The 23,558-nt window shown below is 45.8% G+C and overlaps 1 protein-coding gene across 1 annotated transcript in view; it reads left to right on the top strand.

Moving 5' to 3' along the window:
* Window positions 1-23,558, top strand: part of LOC136847420 (dolichyl-diphosphooligosaccharide--protein glycosyltransferase subunit 1) — a 35,589-nt gene continuing 12,031 nt past the window's right edge. Inside the window, exons 1-5 of the mRNA XM_067119091.1 lie at window positions 1-371; window positions 17,665-17,775; window positions 18,055-18,303; window positions 18,447-18,643; window positions 21,704-21,906. Of these exons, the coding sequence (XP_066975192.1) occupies window positions 129-371; window positions 17,665-17,775; window positions 18,055-18,303; window positions 18,447-18,643; window positions 21,704-21,906 (1,003 nt within the window). The 5' untranslated portion in view covers window positions 1-128. The remainder of the gene's footprint in view (window positions 372-17,664; window positions 17,776-18,054; window positions 18,304-18,446; window positions 18,644-21,703; window positions 21,907-23,558) is intronic.

The raw sequence follows: 23,558 nt of genomic DNA, 5'->3' as shown, positions 1-23,558 counted from the left end.
TGATACTCGAATGTAACGTAGTGTATGTTGTCAATCGTTGGTTGGTTGTCGGCCGGCGACCCAACGTCTCGAGTTGGAGTACCAAAAACAAACGGGTGTTTCGTCTACCAATTTGTAATTTTTTCATAATGAAGTTGTTAAGTTATCCCTTTCTCTTTGCGTTAGTGATTATAAGTGTGTCGGGTACATTTGATAGCATAAATAAGGATATTGTCAACAAGAAGATAGACAGGAAAGTTGACATATCGACGCAAGTCGTGAAGATAAGTAACAAGATTACCTTAGAGAATGGAGGTTCAGGAGCTGTCAAATCCTTCCTTTTGTCGCTTACGAAGGAGGAGAAAGACACCTTGGCGTACATCAATGTAGTGGTAAGTACTATCCAAGAAATTTAATATACGTATTCCACACGGAACTTAACGTACTTAGGGTAGCCTAGGACTTGCCGGTAGGTCGGCTTAGGATTGGCCGAAATGAACGCCTGGGGGACGAAATGGAAGGTGTGCTCTTGACCAAAGCCTAATGCACTGTAGGCTCAACTTAAAATCCTTTGCAGCCTCCTTTCGGTCCCTAGCTGCAACTCGGTTCTTTCCTTTTACTATACCTCCGTTCATATTCTCTTCATTACATCTTACTTGCCACCCTCTCCTAACAGTTGTTTCGATAGAACTATGTGGTTGCTCCGCATCGGGTATTAGCTTGGAAATTGACTTTTCCTATAGTATTTTGGTTGTTAACAATACACCATAATTTTTTGGTGGTCGACTGTAATTAACCTATAATTAACATCAGAACTGATATGTTTTTGTATGCTTGCTAGCCTGGAATGCTATCACACATGCACAGTGTTATAGGGGAGGTTTCGTAAAAGTGGAGTTTCCTTCATTGGTGGGTTCGCCCCCCTTCCCCCCAACTAAATAACGCAGCCTGCTAGGTTAGGGTACGTTAGGTTAGTATAGTTCCTTTTATAATAGGCTTCCTTAACCAATCCCTTCTTGAACATATGGCTCCCTTATGGCTCGTGTATGCATGGAACCATTCCATAACAACAACGTGGCAGTCCATGCGGAGTTACCTTGTAGTTTTACTGTTGTTTCGTGGGCAAGTGCAGCTGTGAGGTTTTCCTCCTGTTACCTTTAAAACCATTTTACTTTCAATTTCCCTTTCAGCACCGAATGACCTCATGGGTCCCACTGCTTTGAACCTTTGGCCTGAATTTAGTATTATGTGTTTTTATGCTGTGCATGTTATCACATTAGAGGGTTGTCCAGGAAGGCTTGGCCCCAGCCTCCCAGGTTAAGGGAACAGTAGCATTAGCTTATGTCTTTTTCTGCGTTTGCCATTAAAAACTCTAGTCTTCAGTACTGAACTATTATCTGTATGTGTTTGTAAGATTGAATATCTCTCGGGTGTTGGGTGTCATAGAAATGACAGCAAATTTTTTTGTTTATTTTTTTAGGGTGCTTAGGAAGAATTTGACCTTTTCTGGCAAAGTTTGGTTTCTTCATCTGCCCTCCTTTTTGTTAAGTGTATTGTAGATGTCATTTTGTATTCATGTGCTGACTGTTCTTTAGTAGACAGTGGTAGACAAGGTACTCTGTGAAAGCTTTAAGCACAAGAAAAGCTATACAGGGCAATGTGTTTCATACCAGACCTTTGAGGATGGACAATAAACAGAAAAGATGGTAAATTTTTCAAGTGATCTCACCTGTATATAGTGCATTATATACACCCTTGTCTGTACTGTTCAGTCAAAAAATTCTAATAAATGATATATTTCTGCATACGTAGCCCTTCTGTAGGATTACCAAAATTTTCTTTTATATCTTATCCTAAGCTAAGTCTTACTATGTATTAGCCCCATAGAGGGGTAGTGCCATCAGTGCACCTCACGGGGTGTACTGTAGGCATTACTAAAGGCTCTTTGCAGCATGCCTTTGGCCCCTAGCTGCAAACCCTTTAATTTCTTTTACTGTACTTCCATTCATATTTCTCCCATCTTGCTATCCACCCTCTCCTAACAAGTATTTCATAGTGCAGCTGCGGGTTTTCCTCCTGTTACACCTTTCAAACCTACATACTGTTAGTTTCCTTTCCAGTACTGAATGACCTCATAGGTCCCAGTGCTTGGCCTTTGGCCTAAATTCTATATTCAATTCAATTCAATACTAGATATTAGTTAATGCATACTGTATTTGTTATGCTTGGCATATCTCATCTTCCACCCAGGTAACAACCTCACAATCTAAATGATGGACAGAAATGACCAAGATTGAGAATCCATGTGATATTGGAAACCAAATGTTGGACATCTTACAATATGGAAATTTTGACTTTTTGATGTCAGTTTTTCCTCTCAAGGACACTTATATTTTTAAACATGGTAAAAAGTGGTTTGCTGTTATCATAAAAATGGGTAGGCATAGATTTAAATACTACCATTGCAGTGTTATATCTTGTCACATTAAAACCTCGGTTAAGGAGATTTATCCTTTTGTATTATATTTACTGTATTTTGAAACCTAATTGAGCTGGAATTTTGCAGCCTAAGAAGTCCTGTTTTAATATATCCTGACAGTATTTCAGTAAATGCAGTATGATTGCTGTACAAGAATATTCTGTGAGTCAGCAAAATTTGTATATGGGTAAGATTTCCATATTTTAGTACAGTGTCACCTCAATTTAACAGTTCATGGGACTGCCCCTTCCAGTAAGTAATGAAATTCACTAAGTAACTAAGGTTGGCATATAACCTACTTGAAGGGGATACCTTAGGGCCAACTACATAGCTTATGGTAAAATACAATTCCATGTAAAGTACTTAATAGCCTATCCTAAGTAATCTTTTGTAATTATTAAGGTGAAAATAATTATTTACTTATTCTGTCTGGAAATCAGTTGCTTCTGAAAATATGTATACTGTACAGACCTGTACATTCTTATGTCTACAAGATATTTAAAATACTGTATACTGTAAGTAAAACCCATACATTATAATAAAAACATAAGCATTTTTTGTTCATAAGCATAAATGATTCCAAATTTTTCATTAAAACAACTGAAAGAGCGAGCAGGTGTGTGTGTTTGTGTGTATGTGTGTGCATGAAAGGCAAGCAAACAAATCATAAATATTATACCATTACATGATGCATACATGTGTGTCCTCTGTGCATGTGCATAAATACTAAAAAATGTATAACTACATTATTGTACTGCATTTACTACAGTAAAGTACTGTATTGCATTAAGGAATGTCAATACAAAGAAGATATTGAGAGAGAGAGAGAGAGAGAGATAAAGGTGGACCCACAGAGTGCATGAAAGGCAAGTAGGCACATTACAAGTGTGTAGGGTATCTTGATGCGGTGCATATGTGTGCTTACACAATGTACACACGTGCATACAGAAAACTGTGTAACAATGCATTATTGAATTGTATCAAGTATATTAAAATACTCTATTGCATTAAGTAACATCAGTAAAAATAACATATAAGAGAGAGAGAGAAGGCAGGATCTGCAGTAAATGAAAATTGTTCCGACACTATACAAACCCTCGGTCCTTTACATTAGGAGATTACTTTCAGGCGTAGGCTGGAAACGGCTGTTGAACTTCAAACAAGGTGGTATAAGCAGTTAACTACTGTCCGGGAGGCAGGAGCACCGCCTGCCCAGATGTAAACATTCCAATTTGCTTTCGGCCGTCGTAGTGTGCGGACGTTGTTCTTCGCTCTCTGCCTGACTGCATCTTACTTCTACTTTTGGTGGGATTTTTCTGTTTTTTTCATCATCATGGAAAAGTCTAAACCCTCCATTCCCCAGCGTGTGTGTCCCGGGGTAGGGGGTAAAAAGTGTGATTCTTTTCGTCCCAGAGTCGACGTGGACCCACATGCACTCTGCACATCTTGCAGGGGGCGTGTGTGTTCACGCGACTCTACTTGTGATGAGTGTTGTTTGTGGTCCACCAAGCAGTGGGGTAAGTTCGAGGGGAGGCGACGTTACCGTCATAAGCCTTCCAAGGAGTCGTCCGAGGGAAATACGCCCCCGACGACGCTGTTGGTGGCCAATACTTCGGGTTCGTTTCTTCCTCCCGGCGAGCTTCCCCTTCTTGCTCCCTCTCCCTCGGGTGAGGACTCCCCCTCCCCTTCCTCTTACGTATCTTCGTTAGTGGAAGGGCGCGGGGGAGAGTTGGACCGCGGCATCCTCTCGGAAGTCTCTTCCTGTTCCGGAGGTGAAATTTTTCCTCCGGATCGAGTAGAGGCTTCCATTGATAACCCGACTTTTGCTTCAGGTTCCGGACTGGACAGCCAGGCTATGATTCCCAGCTCTCCCTGGCTACACCTGGGTCTACCTGGCTCGGCCCTGGAAGGCTTGGCTCCCCTGGCCCCCCCTCCAGTCACGACCCACACGGCAGCGGCAGCCACGACTACTACCGTCACCTTTTCAAGATTTGTCCAGATGCCGGTTTCAGTGGCATCGCATCTGGACACCCAGGTATCGGCGTCATCCGCGGGCCAGCACGCTGTTCCATTACCACCTGGCTTCTTGGCTCCATTCTCGCGCGCTGGCCCCTCCTACATGGTGACGTCATCTTTTCCGTACGTGACTGTTGCTGCCCCTGTTGCTGACCATGGACTGGCTTTGGACACGGTTCCTCGCTTGAATCTCCAGCCCAGCCCTTCGTCTGCCTCAATCCCCATCCCAGTGACTATGGCAAGGCCCGACCTGGACCTGTACGCGGGAGGGGCGGCGCCTGCATCCCTGGCCCCGCCCACTTCTGTTCCTGGCCGACGCGCGGCTCTCCCTACCCAGGCAATGGCTGGTCCGAGCTCCGCCATCTCTGCCCGGGTTGCTTCTTCTACTGCTGCTGCCCCTCCTGCTGTTCCTGCTGTACCTGAATCGGTGGCCTCGCTTTCCTGGCTTGGGGATTTGACTGCTTTCCTGAAGCAGATGGTGAAGAAGAAGAAGAAGAAGAAGAAGAGGTCTAGGAAGGTGTCATCGTCGTCTTCGTCTTCATCTTCATCATCGTCGTCGTCGTCTGCTGCTTCTTCCTCTTCTCCTTCCGAGGCTTCGCGGCCGAAGAAGAAGTAGTCTGTCTCTCCCCCCCCTAAGAAACTTCGCACCGAGGTTTCTAAGGGTCTGCCTCCTTCCACAGGGAAGGCAGTGGGATCTCTCGTTGGCTCTTCCCGATCCTCGGATCAGGGAACCGCTTCCCCGGCCTCCGGGCCACAGGCATTGGGAGTCAAGGGCATGCAGACCAAGGTCGGCACTTCCCCTGCTGCGCCTAAGAAACCTCCTGCTTCTAAGGCCAGCGAGACCGCGTCGGGCACTCGTTCGCGAGTTGCCCCGAGTACCCGGGTCCCCAAGGAGACTCAGGTATCCCAGGCTGTTATGGTAGATACTTCTCGCCGTACAGACCAGGGCGTGGGACGAGAGAAAGAGCCGGGGCATGCAGGTGCTCCGCCTCTTCCTGCTGGCACTCCTTCTAGTGCCAAGTCAGGTTCCCGGGACAGTGCTTCAGCCCCGCGGGGCCGAATGCAAGGAGAGACAGGGAAGAAGTCCCCTACTCAGTCTTCTCGAGAGGCTTCGGCCTCGAAGAAGTCTGGGGCGCGTCCAGAGGACAGCGCAAGCTCGCGCCAGCCAGCCGCGCGTTCGGCTCCTCCCAGTCCCCGGCCACGCCCGCGCGGCCAGCCTGGCTCGGGGGAGACGAATGCGCGGCTTGACTCTCGCGAGCCGCTCCACTCTCCTCGGGAGATTGTTTCACCTGGGCTGAAACGATCTCCTCGACCTGAGGGCTCGTCATCACCGCGGGTTGGTGACCGCTCTCGGCCCGCTGCCTCTACTGGTTCTGCCAGTAAGGGCAGTGGGAGTGCCCGATCTTCCTCGCCTGTCCCCTCCGCCCCTTCGGTCTCCTCCAGGGGGCGTGAGTCGGAGAGGAGGAACTCTGGGGATCGTTCTCCTCAGAGTCCAGCAGCGTGGGGGTATGTACCTGGATCGGTCCTTGGCTCGACCAGGTCCTACGCCCGCGTAGTTCAGGAAGGTCCTCACGGGTCTGCCGAGGTTCTCCCCCCTGCAGGGAGAGTAGTTCGGGAAGACCGCACCCGGGAGGCACTCGAGGGTCCTCTGCCCCAGGATGCGGACACCCCCGAAATACAGAGGACTTTTTCAGAGGTTATCGCGCTGATTCGTCAGCACAATGACCTCGGGGAAGGGACCATGGCCTCTTCTGTGGATTGTCCGTCACGCCTCGAATCCTTCTGGGGACCCAAGAAGGAACCCAAGGCTTCGGTGGGACTGCCGTGGTCCGCTCTTGCCGAGGGAGTTCTCGATCAAGTGAACGGTCTTGTGTCTGGGCAAGACAGCTCCCTTCGATCGAGTCACTCAGACAAGCTTTTTCCCCCCCCCTCTGCCTCGTCAGAAGCGCTTTTATACTCCATCGGAAGGGGCGTTGTCGACTAAGCAGGTTGACCCAGACATGACTCGTTTGGATCCGGGTCTTTCGTTGCAGCAATTGTTGGCAGAGAACATATCTCTCTCCCAACAAGAAGCTGCAACCCTGGAAGCCACCGCCATGGCGGCCTTCCAGGCAGTCTCCTGGCTCGATCTGTGGTCCTTCACAGTATCGAAGTTGGCTGCTTCCTCGGGCGCTATCGTACCTGGGGAGGACTCTGCCTTTGGGAGACTGTGCCAGTCTGGAGGTAGGGCTATTTCCTACCTTGCCCACCAGACTGCAAACCTGTGGGCGAACCTGGTGTTAAAGCGGAGAGACGCTGTTCTCTCTCGCTTTGCCAGGTCTGTGGGTCCCGAGTCGGCAATTGCTCTACGGAATGGACCGTTGCTGGGTTCCTCCTCTCTCTTCCCTAGAGAGTTGGTGGACGCCGCGGTGGACAAACGCCGTGCCGATGAGAACGACCGGCTTGTCCACCAGGCAGTGGTTAAGACCTCCGGGTCTTCTCGTCCCACTGCAGCCAGGTCTTCGGGCCAGGCTGGCTCTTCCTCGGCCCCTAAGAAGTCCCAGTCTTCGAAGGGGTCCCGAGGAAACACCGAGCCTTCTTCTTCCTCGAAAAGAGGGGGTTACTCCCGTCCTTTTCAGCCCCCTTTCCAGTCTGGTAAAGGGGGCAAAGGGAAGAAGAAGAAGGGGAAACGCTAGGGGCGGCGTTCCCCCCCAAAAGCTGCCAAAGGTGGGGGTTGCCTGTCGAGCCATTGGGCAACATGGCAGCGACACGGAGCCGAGACCTGGATAGTGGATGTCCTTCGGGAGGGATATCTACTACCCTTCGAGTCTCGGCCTCCCCTCACCTACTCGCCGGTCCATCTCCAAACTTATCTTTCAGGTTCATCAAAGGACATCGCACTACAGCAAGAAGTGCAGGCCATGCTGAGCAAGAATGCTGTGGAAGTCGTGTCGGACCAGTCTCCAGGCTTTTACAGCCGTATCTTTCTCGTGGAGAAAGCATCAGGGGGATGGAGACCGGTCATAGACCTCTCTCCCTTGAACTGTTTCCTTCGCCAGACTCGGTTCACGATGGAAACAGCGCGATCTGTGCTGGCTTCCATCAGGGAGAATGACTTTATGCTTACGGTGGACTTGAAGGATGCCTATTTCCAGATACCCATCCATCCGTCCTCACGCAAGTACCTCCGCTTCGTCCTCGGGGAGTCGGTCTTCCAATTCAGGGCACTTTGCTTCGGGCTCTCGACCGCTCCCCAGGTGTTCACGAGAGTGTTCTCTCTCGTGTCAGCTTGGGCCCACTCGCGCGGGATACGTCTGCTGAGGTATCTTGACGATTGGCTAGTCCTGGCGAGCTCTCGCTCGCAGTTGCTACAGGACAGGGATCGTCTTTTCGAGTTTTGTCAGGATCTAGGGATCGTGGTAAATCTGGAGAAGTCAGATCTCACTCCCAAGCAGAGGACAAAGTACCTGGGCATGCTGATAGACACGGTGGCAGCACAAGTCTTTCCCTCGGACTCTCGCATCAGCAAGTTCAGGCAGGCAGCACAGTTGTTCCTGTCTCGACAGGAACAACCAGCTCGGCAATGGCAAGTCGTCATCGGTCACCTGTCGTCTTTAGAGAAGCTAGTACCTCACGGGCGTCTTCACCTCCAGTGGAGGCTAAAGGAGCATTGGTCCCAGTCTCGAGACCCCCAGTCCTTCCTCATTCCTCTTTCCGAGGAAGTGAGAAAGGACCTTCACTGGTGGCTAGACGACAGGAACCTCTTAATAGGAGTATCCCTGCATACTCCCCCTCCGGACATGCTTCTGTTCTCGGACGCATCGACCGAGGGATGGGGCGCACACCTGGAGGAGTTGCTGACTTCGGGAGTGTGGCATCGAGACGACAAGCACCTTCACATCAACATCCTGGAGCTCAAGGCGGCCTTCCTGGCCCTCCAAGAGTTCCAGGATCGAGTGATGGGACACTCCGTGGTACTGATGAGCGACAATACCACGGTAGTGGCATACGTCAACAAGCAGGGGGGACTGGTGTCCCACCAGCTTCATCAATTGGCGATGCAGGTGCACGAGTGGGCCGTAGCTCACTCAGTAGAGCTGTCAGCCAGGTACATTCCAGGCAAGAGGAATGTCGTGGCAGACAAGCTCAGCCGCCAGAGCCAGGTGGTAGGGACCGAGTGGTCCCTCCATCAGGAAGTGGCGGAAAGGCTGTTTGATCTGTGGGGGTGTCCAGTCATTGATCTGTTCGCCACCCGGCACAACAGGAAACTCCAGGTCTTCTGTTCCGTCGTGCCGGACCCATGGGCCGCTGCGGAGGACGCGTTCCAACACCCGTGGGACAACCCCGACACTTACACCTTTCCCCCATTCTGTCTGATTCGCCGGGTGATCAGCCGAGTGATGATCACCCCGAATCTCAGAATGACTCTGGTGGCACCCAAATGGCCCCAGGCCAGTTGGTACCCGGACCTGCTAGCTCTCCTCTCAGAGGCGCCGAGAGAGATTCCCCCCTGGCCCAACCTTCTGCGTCAACCTCACGCGCAACGGTTCCACCTGGCAATACATTCCCTGTGTCTTCACGGCTGGAGGTTATCCACCATCTCTTGCGAGCGAGAGGCTTTTCGTGCCGCGCAGCAACAGAGATGGCAGGATTCCTCAGAAGATCCTCCGCAGCGGTGTACCAGGGAAAGTGGTGTCGTCGAAGGGGTATCTCTCCGGTCGGAGCTACTGTTCAACAGGTCGCGGACTTCCTCGTCTTCCTTCGCCGAGAGAAGCTTCTCTCCGTTTCAGCTGTAAAGGGCTACCGAGCCGCACTCGGCCTAGTCTTGCGGCTGAAAAGAGTAGACATCTCATCCTCTTTCGAGATTTCTCTACTCATGAGAAGCTTCGAACGGTCTTGCCCACCCAGGGATCTCAGGCCCCCTGCGTGGGATGTGACTCTCGTATTAAGGAGCCTGACTCGTGCACCGTACGAGCCTTTAAGAGAGTCGTCAGACAGGGATCTGACCCTCAAGACTGTTTTCTTGCTTGCCCTGGCATCGGCGAAGAGAGTAGGCGAGCTTCACGGACTTTCCTTTGATGTCAAACACTCGAGGGGATGGGGATCAGTTACGCTCGATTTCATCCCGGATTTCGTTGCGAAGACTCAGAACCCTTCGGTCCCTGACGCACGGTTCGAGTCCTTCACGATCCCCTCCCTAGAGGACTTCGTAGATAATGATCCAGACGAGATGCTACTGTGTCCTGTTAGGGTGCTGCGGCACTATCTGAAGAGGACTCGGCACCTCCGGCCTGAGTGTCGAACGACTCTTCGTTAGCACTGGCTCGACCAAGAAAGAAGTGTCCAAGAATACCATCTCTTTTTGGCTTCGTGAGACGATAAGGAGAGCGTACTCTGCTGCAGGAGAAGACGACACCGTGCACGCTCTGTCCGAGAGCTCACGAGGTTCGCAGCATTGGTCCGTCCCTAGCATTCGGAAGAATATGTCGGTACCACAGGTGCTGAAGGCAGGGGTGTGGTCCCGACAGACTACCTTCACCTCCTTCTACCTCCGGGATGTTGCACACAAGTCCTTGGACACTTTTTCCTTGGGTCCTGTGGTGGCTGCTCAACAAGTTGTGTAGCTTATCCAGCTCCCCTAACGGGACAGGTTGCATCTCGCCTATGTTGTACGGTAGTGATTGGGAGATGAATCTTGAGTGACTGGCCTCTATTCCTCTCCCCATCCTAAGCTCTCTTCCCACGGGCAGGGATCGGACGCACCGTTACAAGCTGGACCGGGCGATCAAGGCAGGTAAGCACATAATGAGAGCTTCCGTTCTATTTCCTTTCAGGTTAATAGAAACAACCCCACTCCCTCCTCTTGCAAGGGGGAGGAGGAGTCCATGACTTTGAGACAAACCCAAAACTTGTATTTGCCTTCTTGTCATCCGGTGCAATTCTTCCTAGCCTACTTTGCATGAACTGACGTTTCCTCTTTCATGCAAAGGGCCCAGAAGTCTGACAACTGATCCTGCGTTTCCTACAACCCGATCTTTTGTCAGAGGCAGTTTTTTCCCTTCCTCGCTCTTACGACCTGGAAGGGAAGACAAGGTGGTGAACTCCAGTCAGTTCAGAGAGACTTTTTCAGATTCCTCCCTCCAATCAGTAAGTCTCCTAATGTAAAGGACCGAGGGTTTTGTATATAGTGTCGGAACAAATAAAAATTTTTAAAGTAAATTGTATTTTTGTACATATAACTTACCTGGTAATTATATATATAGCTGTAGTCTCTGACGTCACGGCAGAAAATTGAAAATCGCGGCAGCGCTAATGAATGGTCACGTGACACCCCTTCCCACCGCCCTCTACAGGTGAGTGAGAGGAACCATAACCCAAACTCTTCATATGTTTCTGCCGTGTGGTACCGGTAAGACCGGTGCAGCTTAGCAGAGAATTATCGCTGATTCTTTCGTTGGACATTGTTGGTGATGTACAATTGTTTGATTTGAATCTTTGGCAGACATTGTTTGTGCTTAGCTTTTTTCATCCCTGCCTTCCTTATTTAGCATTATGTCGGACACTGGTCCCTCGGTGTATAGGTTTTGTAGCAAGGGCTGCAAAACTAGATTAGGGAAAATTACCATTGACCCTCATTCTGTGTGTTCGGTGTAGAGGACAGGTATGTTGGTATCGTTAACCTGTGAAGAATGTAAGGATTTGTCAGGGGAAGAATGGACGATTTTAAATGCTTATCTGAGAAGGCTTCAAAAGAGAGAGCTAGAAAAGCTTCAGCTAGGACTACCTCTTTATCCTCCCGTGATAGTCAGGATTTATCTTTTTCGGTTACTAACCCTGATATTCCTTCTAACAAATCTCCTATCCCAGACCCCGTTATTCCCGAACCCGATACCATGGCCAGTCTTAAAACGCAGAGATGGATGCGCGTTTTTAGTGTGATGCTTGCTGCCATGGAGCGGATGAGTAAGTCTTTGGTAGTAAGAAGTGCAGTGTCTTGTGATAGTGCAGTGGAGGAGCTGGCTGTTCGGCCCACTCATTCTCCTAGGCCTGGACCTCTGTCAAACTCCCAGCACCAGGGAGGAGGCAAGTCGAAAGCCCAAGGGAGGTGAGTGGGACCTGCCCCCGAGCAGTTGGCCCCTCAAGCAGTCCTGTTGTCGCTTCCCAGGATGCAGATGTTAGCCATAGAAAAGGCACATCAAAAGGTGTATGTCTTCGAGTATGTCAAGTGAGGATTCGCCTAAGAGAGGTTGGCGCCAGTAAAGATGTCTCGAGACCATTCAAGAGGTCTAGGTTGGCATCTCCTTTGGCAGTTCCCAAGAAAAGAGTGGCGCTTCAAGATCAACCTCCTTCGTGTAGTTTTTGGGAGGAGCCCGAATGTTTTTCACATTCCATCGATTCGGAGAGACGAGGCATGTGTTGGAAGCGCCGGAGACGCTTGCGTAAGAAGAAGAGTGGTGTTGTCTTCGCCTGTTGTTGCTGCTTCTGGCGTGATTGCTGCATCTAGCGCCATGCCCACCCTTCCGTTCGCCTGGCTCATCGCGCCATATGCCACGCTACGATCCTCATGGCGCCATGCGCCAAGCGCCAAAAATTGTTTCTCCTAGTGACTCTCGTCAAGCTCCAACTCCTGCGGTCACCGTGCCTCGTTCAGTTCCGCATTCTCCTTCTTCCGCCTTGCCTCAAGATTTGTTTTTGGCGGAAATGAATAGGAAGCTTGATAGTATTCTCGGCTTTATGGAAAAAAGTGATCCTTCCTTGAACGAACTGCAAGTTGCTTCGATTTCAAAGGATGCTCCTTCATCGAATGTGCGGCTTCCTACGAGCGATCCTGTGCTGCATTCTCCTCGGAAGACGAATCTTCCTCCATCTAGATCCTTGGCTCTTTCTCCGATTTCTGGTGGTGATGTTGCTTCGAATCGGAGCGGAGGTACAACCAGAGAAAGAGAAGCCTTTATCGAGCTATAAGCAACTGCTTCAGTATTTTCTGGAGAATTTTCCGGATTCCTTTTCACCAGTATCTCCAGCTTCTCCGAAATCTCAATACGCTTCGTGATAATAGGACAGACACTTTAATTCTACCAAATTAGTTCTTTCTATTTCTTGAAGAAAATGGAGGAGTGGCAGAGAAGAGGGAACAAGGGAAGACTGTGTTTTGTTTTCCCCCTTCAAATTGTCGTCTCGTCGTGGTGGTTGGTACGAGACTGGAGAATCTTTCTCGTTGGGAGTAGCTGCCTCCTCCCAAGGAGATTTCTCTAGTTTGGTAGATTCGACCAGGAGGTCGGCTCTTAATTCAGCCAAAGTATTCTTTTCACATCGGAATTTGATCACCTCTGCAAGAATGCTTTTAAGATTTTGGAAGTTATAAGTTTCCTCGATTGGTCGGTTGGAGCTCTTGGGAGGAAACTAAAAGCTTGCGCCCTTCAGGACGATCAGTTCGCTTCCTGTCCGGCGTGTTAGCTTGCATCGACAGGAGCATTAGAGATGCGGCTATGGAACTCTCATCTGTGATTACGATGGGAATTCTCAAGAAACGTGAACTATGGTGTTCTTTCACCACTAAAGGAGTCTCTCGGTCCCAGAAGTCAGCTTTGTTGTTCGCTCCTTTAGATAGGAAACATCTTTTCCCAAGGAAATAGTATCTGAGATCGCCTGACTCTTCAACAGAAGGCAACTCAAGACTTGCTGGCACAGTCCACCAAGAAGCCTAAACCATTGCCTTCAACAGTTGCTCGCCCGACAACGTCGACGGAAAAATCTCAAGGTCGGCCCTTTCGTGGAAGAGCCCCTGCTAAATCATTTCCCAGATCGAGAGGGAGAGGTTGTTTTGTACCTAAAGCGATCAAACCCTCCGACAAGAAGTGAGAGCGCCACCCTTCACTCACCAGTAGGAGCCAGACTGTCAGCTTTCTGGACAGTCTGGGAAGAAAGGGGAGCAGAACCTTGGACAGTCTCGGTTTTAAAGGAAGGCTATTCAGTTCCATTCTTGAGGGACCCTCCTTTGTCCAGGGAACCAGTGGTCTTAATGGCTTATTCTCTAGACTCAGAGAAATGTTGTGCTCTAGAGAAAGAGGTGTCAGCTTTGCTAGAGAAAGAAGCAATAGAGAAAGTTCTCCCCCCTTTCTCCCCAGGATTTTACAATCGTCTCTTTGTAGTACCAAAGGCGTCAGGAGGCTGGAGGCCAGTTCTAGACGTGAGCGCTTTGAACCTGTTTGTCAAGAAGACAAAGTTTGTGATGGAAACCACTCAATCAATGCTGTCATCCCTTCTTCCAGGAGATTGGATGGTATCCATCAACCTCCAGGATGCGTATTTCCACATCCCGATCCATCCTGCTTCGAGGAAGTTCCTTCGCTTTGTGTTCAAAGGCGAAGTGTTTCAGTTCAGGGCAATGTGCTTCGGCCTCTCGACAGCCCCCCAGGTATTCACCAGAGTTTTGTCATCAGTGGCGAAGTGGCTACATCTGTTGGGGATCAGAACAGTTTTTTATTTAGACGATTGGCTCCTGCGTGCGAAGACGAAGGAAAGGTGTATGAAGGATTTGGTAAAGACTCTTCATCTAACCAAGAACTGGGACTACTGGTAAATTGGCAGAAGTCACATCTGGTGCCATCTCAAGAATTAGTCTATTTGGGAGTTCAGATGAACTCAGTAGTTTTTCAGGCTTCTCTGTCGGTGGAGAGGGTAGAGTCGTGCCTGTTGAAAGTGCGAGATTTTCTGAAGAAGACCCAGTGCTCGCCAACGAGTGGATGAGCCTTCTGGGGAAGTTGTCTTCCATAGAACCGTTTGTGAGTTTGGGGAGACTACATCTAAGGCCCCTTCAGTTCTTTTTAAGAGAAGTCTGGGACAGGAAGAAGAGCCCGGACTCGTTTTTTTCAAATCTCAGAGGAGATAAAGGCAGACCTCAGTTGGTGGAACTCTCCAGAGAAACTTCAGGAAGGAATTTCACTGTTCCCAAAAGAACCCCAACCTCATCTTGTGTGCAAACGCTTCAGATCTAGGATGGGGAGCCACGTTAGGCAAGTTGGAAACAGCAGGCCGATGGAAGGGAGAACAACTTCGTGGCACATCAATCTGAAGGAATTAAAGGCCATTCATTTAGCCCTTTTAGAATTTTCGAAGGTGGTAAGGAACCAGGCAGTGATTGTCCAATCAGACAATACAACAGCTCTCGCATACATAAAAAAGCAAGGAGGGACCCACTCATTCTCGCTATACCTGGTAGCGAGAGATCTTCTGTTATGGGCGAAAACGAACCAAACGACGTTGATGACAAGGTTCATTCCAGGGAAGCTCAATGTGAGGGCAGACGAGCTAAGCAGGAGCTTTCAAGTACTCTCAACAGAGTGGATCTTAAATCAAGACGTTTGCCTCCAACTGTGGAATCTATGGGGTCGTCCTCTCATAGATCTGTTTGCCACCAAGAAGACAACTCAACTGCCTCTTTTTGCTCTCCAGTGCTGGACGAGGGGCAGTCTTCGTGGATGCAATGCTGATGGACTGGTCAGGTCTGGACCTTTACGCCTTTCCTCCGTTCAAGATGTTGAGAGCAGTTCTAACAAAAATGTTGTCCCACAAGGACGTGCGAATGACACTGGTTGCTCCGTTTTGGCCAGCAAGGAATGGTTCCCGGACTTGATAAGTCTTCTCGTGAGACTTCCCGAGGCTTTTACCACCGAGAGTAGATCTACTCAGACAGCCTCACTTCCGAAGATTTCACGGAGGTCTATCCGCTCTTCAGCTAACTGCGTTCAGACTGTCGAACGTTGCCTCAGAGCTAGAGGTTTTTTCGAGGAAGGTCTCTAGAGCCATCGCTAGAGCTCGCAGACAGTCCTCCACAGCAGTTTATCAAGCTAAGTGGTCAGTCTTCAGAGAGTGGTGTAGGAAGACTGGCACATCATCTTCTAAGACCACTTTAGAAGAGATTGCAGACTTCCTCCTGTATCTGAGTGTGGATAGGAAGCTGTCTTCGTCTTTCGATCAAGGGCTACAGAGCAATGCTTTCGACAGTCTTTAGGCATAAGGGCCTGGATATTTCAAATGATAAGGACCTGTCAGATCTTATCAGATCGTTTGAAGCATCCAAGAATTCCAGAGAGAGATTGGTTTCCTGGAATTTAGATGTGGTCTTGAAATGGCTTGTGGGCAGTAAGTTTGAGCCATTATTGTCTTGCTCTTTCAGAGACCTTACGAGAAGACAATCTTCTTGGTAGCTTTGGCTACAGCAAGGAGAGTCAGTGAGTTGCACGCCCTAGATAAGAGAATTGAGTTTTCTAGGGTAAGGCAGTCTGTTCTTCATTGTTGAGTTTTTGGCAAAGAATGAGACACCGTCTAAGCCTTGGCCGAGATCCTTTCGATCCCTGGTCTCTCGGTTTGGTGGGACCAGATGAAGAAAGAAGACTTTTATGCCCAGTAAGAGCATTAAAAGTATATATCGAAAGGACTCAAGCAGTGAGAGGTCCCTCTCCTAATCTTTGGTGTTCTGTGAGGGATCCGAGTAGGCCTCTTTCGAAGAATGCTCTTTCCTTCTTTTTGAGAGACCTGATTGTAGAAGCTCATAACCAGGTAGAAGATGTGCAGCTTCAAATTTCTAAAGTTAAAGCACATGAGGTGAGAGCGGTCTCAACCTCTTTGGCATATAGGAGGAATCTTTCCTTAGATTCAATTATTCAAGCTACATTTTGGAAATGTAGGTCAGTGTTCGCATCTCATTATTTGAGAGAGATTGAGACAATATATGATGGATGCAGTACGTTGGGACTGTTTGTGGTGACTGGCACGGTGTTGGGTAAGGGAATAAAGGAAGTCGATCCTTCCTTGTGATGCTTTCTCTTGCTTAAGGTTAGCGTTGTTGTTTTCTGGGATGTCTGGGGGTACATTGTGACTAGGAGTACCCAACAGTCTTACATATTGGGTAATACTTTTAAGGTACAGGTTATTGGTGACACCCCTCATCTTTTTTTTTTTTTTTTTTTTTTTTTCTTCTCTTGGTTGATTTGTTCTATGTGTTTTCGTGTACTGCGCCCTGGGCTGGGGCATTTATTTGGTTGGTTATCATGCATAGTCCACGGTGAGCCCTCGACTGGCATGTAGCCCTCTAGCACTTAACCCTCAGGTCTATATACCTAGTTGGTGCAAGTTGAGGATAGCAGATTAAGAGGCAGTATCCATCAAATCAGGTACCTCAACAGGTAAGGAACCATCATTGTGTTTTTTATTTTCACAATTGTCTAGACTTTTTCATATTAGCTGCCATGGCCCGCCTCCATCAAGGTGCCAATCAGCTATATATATAATTACCAGGTAAGTTATATGTACAAAAATGTATTTTTATAATAAAATGAGGTTTTGTACATACTTACCTGGTAATTATATAATCAAAGCCCACCCTCCTCCCCTCTCATGGGCAGGTATGGCATAAACATATGAAGAGGTTGGGTTATGGTTCCTCTCACTCACCTGTAGAGGGTGGTGGGAAGGGGTGTCACGTGACCATTCGTTAGCGCTGCCGCGATTTTCAATTTTCTGCCGTGATGTCAGAGACTACAGCTATATATATAATTACCAGGTAAGTATGTACAAAACCTCATTTTATTATAAAAATACATTTTTCCTAACTATACAAACCCGAGGTCCTTTACAATTATGCCCACCTCATGCCACCCCTCAATCTGTACCTGGGCCGAAAAGCAAATTGGAATGTTTACATCCGGGCAGGCGGTGCTCCCGCCTCCCAGACAGTAGTTAACTGCCTATACCACCTTGTTTGAAGTTCAACGGCCGTTTCCAGCCTACGCCTGAAAGTAATCTCCTAATGTAAAGGACCTCGGGTTTGTATAGTTAGGAAAAATACAATTTACTTTAAAAATTGTTATTTTTCTAATGTGATGCATAAAGAGGAGCGTGTTGGTTGCTTGTGTGTGTGTATTTGCTTACATCAACCTCACAGGGTTAGCTAGGAAAGGAAAATATCTGTCAACTTGAGTGCATTTGTCTGTTCGTTCACCATTCACCCTAATAGGCAGACACACTATCGTACTTACCAGATTTCTCCAGTTTGTACAAAATATTTTTATTATTTTATCAGACTTGGGGTGAGTCTGCTAAGTAATGAAATCCGCAAAGTTGAGGTGCCTCTGTATTACAATAAGTTGGGCTGTGGTTTATATATTTCTAGATAGTACTGAATGTATATCTGTTTTTATCTTTTCCAGACTGGAGGCTCTAGCCTCAAAATTGCAGAAACCAAAGTCCAGGAATTCCCAGATATATTTTTCTACAAGGTTGAATTGAAAGATGCACTTCAGCCAGGCAAGACAGTCAATGTATGTATCTTGTTTTCTTTTTCCAGTACATCATATGCAGTATTTATGTTTTCATGAATAATGGAGTTTATATGTTTGGAAATAGTTTGTTTTGTAATTGAACATTTTTAAAATGATACTGTACAAGTTTTTTTTAACAAGCTTTTATGACTATATACCAAGTTTTCTAGGTTATCTGTAACTTTGTATTAATGGTGTTATGCTACAAGGAATTGGATTTTCAAGATTAATTTAGGGTTTGTGTTGTTACTGCAGTTTCCACATATTTTTACATTTCAGGTTGAGGTAGAAATGCTTTTAACTCATCTATTGGAAGCCTACCCAGCTTTGATACAGCAAGGAGAAAAGCAGTTAGTGAGATACAAAGGCAATCACTATGTGCTCACACCATATGCCACCACTACTCAAACAACCACTGTGACACTCTCATCGCCAAACATTGAAAATTACTCACGTCTTAAGCCAACTTCCCACACAGATACATCCATCACATATGGTCCTTATGAAGGAGTTGCTGCCTTTGCTGTGGTAAGTATTTTTTTAGTCGAGTTTCTGTGTTTGCAGATTGAAACAAAAACTTATTCAAGTGTCATGATTTCAGTTGTCACTGGTTTCTCTCAAGTATCATGATGATTTCAGTTGTCACTAGTTTATTTTCCTATTGATTTCAGGATCCAATGAGTATTCACTATGAAAACAATTCACCATTCCTTACTGTGACGAGACTTGAGCGTGTCATAGAGGTTTCACACTGGGGTAACATAGCAGTTGAGGAGACCATTGATGTTCTTCATACTGGTGCTAAACTCAAAGGGTCCTTTTCAAGATATGACTTCCAGCGAGAACATAACAGTTATTCCAGCGTCAAGTAAGTTGCATTTACAACAGTCATTATTAGTGAGTGGGGTTTCTGCATTACAGTATACATTTCCAGTCATTTTCTTCACTTGAAATTTTTAGTTCTTTGTTTAGGTAACTTTTCACATTTGAGTCATAAGTATTATTTACTTTTTTTTTTATAGTGCTTTCTGACTACAGTACTGTATTGGTGTCAGTTGCAGGTGCAATATTTTAAGTTCTTAGTTATCTGTCAGTTTAGCCTAGCACTCAATCAGATGCAATTCTTGAATTATTCATTCTTAAATGATGATCAAAGACTACAGGTACAGTATAGCAAAAATTTAAGCAAGACAGGGAATTGGTAATGAGAAAACTTGTACAGATGACAATCAGAATAAGTACTATAATGCAAGTAGGGGTCAAGTGTGCGTCAGGACAAACCATTAGTGTGATCTACTATGTAGTGCAGAAGGCAAACTACAGCCAGTATCCTCCTCTAGTCAATTTCTGTGAATACCTTCCTGTTGTGGTGAGATTAAGATGAAATTTTCATTTCGCTCAAACTTTTCATTTCATTCAGTTTACCAGTAGAGAAAATGAAATTTGTATCCATGTACAGGTACTGGATTTTTGTTTGTGTAATGATTTCAGCCTAGTAATATTGAACTCCATGTTTAGATGTGCTTTTGTCCAGTAGATGTGCTTTTGTCCAGCCAAGGCCCTGTATCTTGCCTTTGGTTCCCATACATGTATAGTTATGTAAGGTGGAAATACTGTTCCTTGGTCTAACTTTGGGATATTGCATCTTCTAACCACCTGTTTTATGACTATCATTTTTTATGCTTTGGCTACATCATCATTGGTTCCAAAGTCATGCAACATAAAGGACCTCTCTGAAGTCTGCCCCATATGTGTTTCCTATGCTATATCTTCCACAAATCTACACTCTTTGACAGCCTCCCTTCTCATAGTTCTTATCCAAGTTGGTGTGGTTCTTCAAAGTCCACTGATGTGCACGGGAAACCAACTGAGTCCATTTGGTATTCTTGCAGGGATTGGGCAAACAACATGTCCAAGCCATCTTCATATACCTTGTTTTATTATTTTCATGGGTGTTCTAGTAAAATATAAAATGGGTTACACAATATTTCTATTTTTGACTTCTGTAGGGGTTAGTGCCATCAGTGCACTTCATATGGTGCAATGTAGACATTACTAGTGGATGTTTGCTGCATCCCTGTGGCTGTATCTCCATCCACAATTTGGCCCTTTACCTCCATTCCCACTTCCTTTCTTCAGTCTTGCTGTCCATCACCTCTAGCTGTACTTCTTAATGCAACTGTGGGTTTGCTCCCAGTTTCACCTTTATATCTCTCATTATCTGGATCTCTATCTTGCAGTCCAACCAACTCACTCTTTTCACTGTATTAAGTGCCGAGTGGCCAAAGGTGTCCGTGTTTGGCGTAAATGGCCTAAATTTCTTTAATCAAATCAACTTTAACTCATTTTGTATTGCACAATATAATGCTTTGAGTGCTTACAAGAAATTTTAGATACTCAGGGAATGTTTAACTGATTTTGTCTTAGTTTAAAGTCACAAACATTTGATCTGTGCATCTCCAGCCTCGTGTAAAACCAGTTTGTACATATCTAAGCATTTTATTAATTTCTTTCTCCAGCCTGTTGAGAATGAGCATGCTGAACATTGTCATTACATATTAGTATCAAATGTTTGTGTTAGGAAACATTTTTAGTATCAAATATTTGTGTTAGGAAACATTGTGCAACAGTGTATGGAATTTAAAATTCCCCTCCCGCTGGTGTTTGTTGATTACAAAAAGGCATTTGACAGCATCCAATATGTAGCGACAACCTGAAATATGTACAGTATAGCAAATTGAAATTATCCTTGAGCAAAGTAGATACAAGTTCATGACAAGAGAATTTGAAGTACTTAAATGGTTGGTTGGTTGCTACAAGGGTTGTTATTTCAGTTTTGTGATTTTCTTTGTCTTATATTTTATAATAATAAAAAAGAGTGGTCAAATATTTTAGAAAAGATTTAGATTGGAGTTATGATAGAAAATTGACAAATTTAGAATACAGCATGTAGATGATGCTCTGTTAATAAGTAAAACACTCTTTAAGATTTACAAAGCTTGCCTAAGAGGGTGCATCATATTTCTAGAGAGATGACTAAAAATAAATTTAAGAAAAACAAAAATAATGATGACAGACCAACATTTTATGGAAAAAGGTTTATTGATTTGAATCTCTCAGCTATTTAGAATCAGTGATATCCAGGATAAGTTCTCTTGAGTTGGAATTTAGTGATTAACTAAAACAGGCCAATCACACTATTAACGGGTTGGATAAGATATAAGATATCGAAATCAAGTACAGTAAACTGAAATTGCATATTAAGGTAAGATTATACCTAAGTCAAGTATATATATTGCTGCGTGAATGTGAATCTTGTTATGGTGGACTAATATCTAAAAAACTTTGTTGATTTGAGAGTAAAGCTTTAAAAATAATATTAGGAGTTAGATGGTGGGGTTAGAAATATCAAAAGGGAAGTTACGGAAAATCTAATTTTACCCTTGTGGGTGCCTAAAGAGTTGGAGGATCCAGATGTACTTGGAAGCGAACCTTCAGCAGGGAAGCTGGATATTTGTGGAAGATAAAGCACAGGACAGATATAAGTACGCAGTGGAATTTCACAGAAGCCCATTGTATCACAAGGCGATGGATGCAATGATGATAATGATAAACTTTTTATGCCATCCAGTTTTTAGGTCAAAATATTACTAGTGCCTACTTCAGTATTGAACAATAATTTTAATCAACCACTCTTTGCTTTTTAATCGCAGGAAAACTGTTTTGAATGTTGTTAGTTACGAAAAAATTTAACCAGACAGTTCAGCATAAATGTTATTAAGGATTATTGCTATGTAATGGGTTTCCTTTCTGAATGTCACTTGTTTCATATATTTTTACCGATGTACTATCAGATGTCTGCAATTTGGTGGCTAAATTGCTATTGCTTGTTCTCCACAGCTTAAATTACTATCCAATTATCTTTCAGATCTTTTAAAACTGTATTGCCTGCATCAGCCAAGGACTTGTATTACCGTGATGAGATTGGCAATATCTCGACTTCCCATATGCGTGTCCTAGATGATGCTGTGGAGTTGGACTTGAGGCCAAGATTCCCTTTGTTTGGGGGATGGAAAACTCATTACAAGATTGGATACAATGTTCCATCTTATGAGTATTTATACAGCTCAGGTTAGTTTGGTATTAAGTATAATATGATTTCACAGGGCCTGTTGGGGTAAAGATCTCTGTACAGTCTTAACAAATTTTGATGGTTTTTTTATTGACTATTCTGAAACGACTATTACTGTCAATGTGTTTTCAAGGGTCCATGGGTTCTGCTGTGCAAATACCATCCTTTCCTTTACAGCCTCATGACTGTAGTAGTCATGACCAGGTTTTAGGTAATGTTAGTTTTATACATGCAACTTACCAAATAATTACATAGTCATTAGTTTCTACTTTACACGGCAGCTCAAAATTTAAAATTCGCAGTAGCGCTCTTTTATTTTGAGTGTAGTTATACTGCCCCATCCACACTTTCAGGGAAGGATAGGTACAGCATAGGTAAAGAGCTCAGTTTGTTTCTGCTGGTCAATGACTTGAACTCTTAGTCATTGGCAGCTCTGAATTTGTTTTTTCACCAGATGGTTACTGTTGTTCTTCATTTGGTGAAGTACTTTGTTCTTTTTGGTATTGTGCTACTATTAATTAGCTACTTCAGAATTCTCTCTTTGTGACTTTCCTGATTTTGACTGCTCAATTGGACTGATCATGTCAGATTCTAGCCTTTCTAGTATCAGGTATTGTAGTAAAGGCTGTAAGAATAGGTTGACTTCAGCCAAATATGACAGTCATACTGTTTGTAGTTCATGGAGGGAGCAAGTTTGCTCTCCTGAACTTTGCTGTTACAAATGTAAAGGATAAGGGGAAGTGGAAGACTTCAAATGCATATTTAGGTAAGTTACAGTTTGGCAGATTTAGGAAAGCTACTGCTAGGACTGGAGGGAAGGCTTCCGCTAGTCAGGTTTTGTCTCTGGGGGTTCATGTGACTGATTTACCTGTTCTTGCAACACCTGGGGCTGCTTTTTCCCTTATCTCAAATCCTCCGACTTTCCATGCAACTCTGATCCCTGGCTCTCATTCCTGTGATCCCAAAGCCATTGCCAGCTTAGAAGCTCATGTAGATAAGAAATTTGATTTATTAGTGAACACTGTTTCCCAGATTGGGAACTCAGTGCGTGTCCTCATGGACAGATTCAACAGTGTTAGTGCAGTGTCACTGGAAGGGACGGCTACTCGTCCCACCAATGCCCCTAGACCAAGGTCCCTGCTAAACTCCCCTTGCTCACCTGGGAGGAAGCAAACTGGCAGTCAAAGAGAGGTCGGTTGGGTTTGCCCACGAGTAGTCATCTCCTCATCCGAGCCTGTTGTCCGCTTATCCCAGGACTCGGAGGGACGCCGTTGGAAAGGCATCCTCTTGGAAGTGCATGCTTTATCTTCCAGTGACTCAGGCTCTGGCGCTCATAAGTGCAGTCGGCTCTTTGCCAATGTTTCGAGACCATTGAAAAGGTCTGGATGGACGAAGATGTTCCCCTGGCTCGTAAGCGAGTGTTGGATAGGGCTCTTAGCCTTCTTCCCTCGTGTAGTTTTTGGGAGTCTCCTCATGCTTCTTGCTCCCCTTTCAGTCCACCGAGCGCCACAGAGTTTCCAAAAAAGTGCTAGTTAGTCCATTTTACTGAGGGTTTTTTGTTCCCATGTAGATGCAAACCACTGCCTTTATATGGAAGTATCGTTCAGTACAAGCTGGAGCAGTTATTGACTTGATAACAAAGTGGTTGATT

The sequence above is a fragment of the Macrobrachium rosenbergii genome, chromosome 16 (genome assembly GCF_040412425.1).
Source record: "Macrobrachium rosenbergii isolate ZJJX-2024 chromosome 16, ASM4041242v1, whole genome shotgun sequence".
NCBI classification, from domain to species: Eukaryota; Metazoa; Arthropoda; class Malacostraca; order Decapoda; family Palaemonidae; genus Macrobrachium; species Macrobrachium rosenbergii.
The sequence above is the reverse complement of the archived record's forward strand: the minus strand, read 5'-3'. Positions and strand labels throughout refer to the sequence as shown.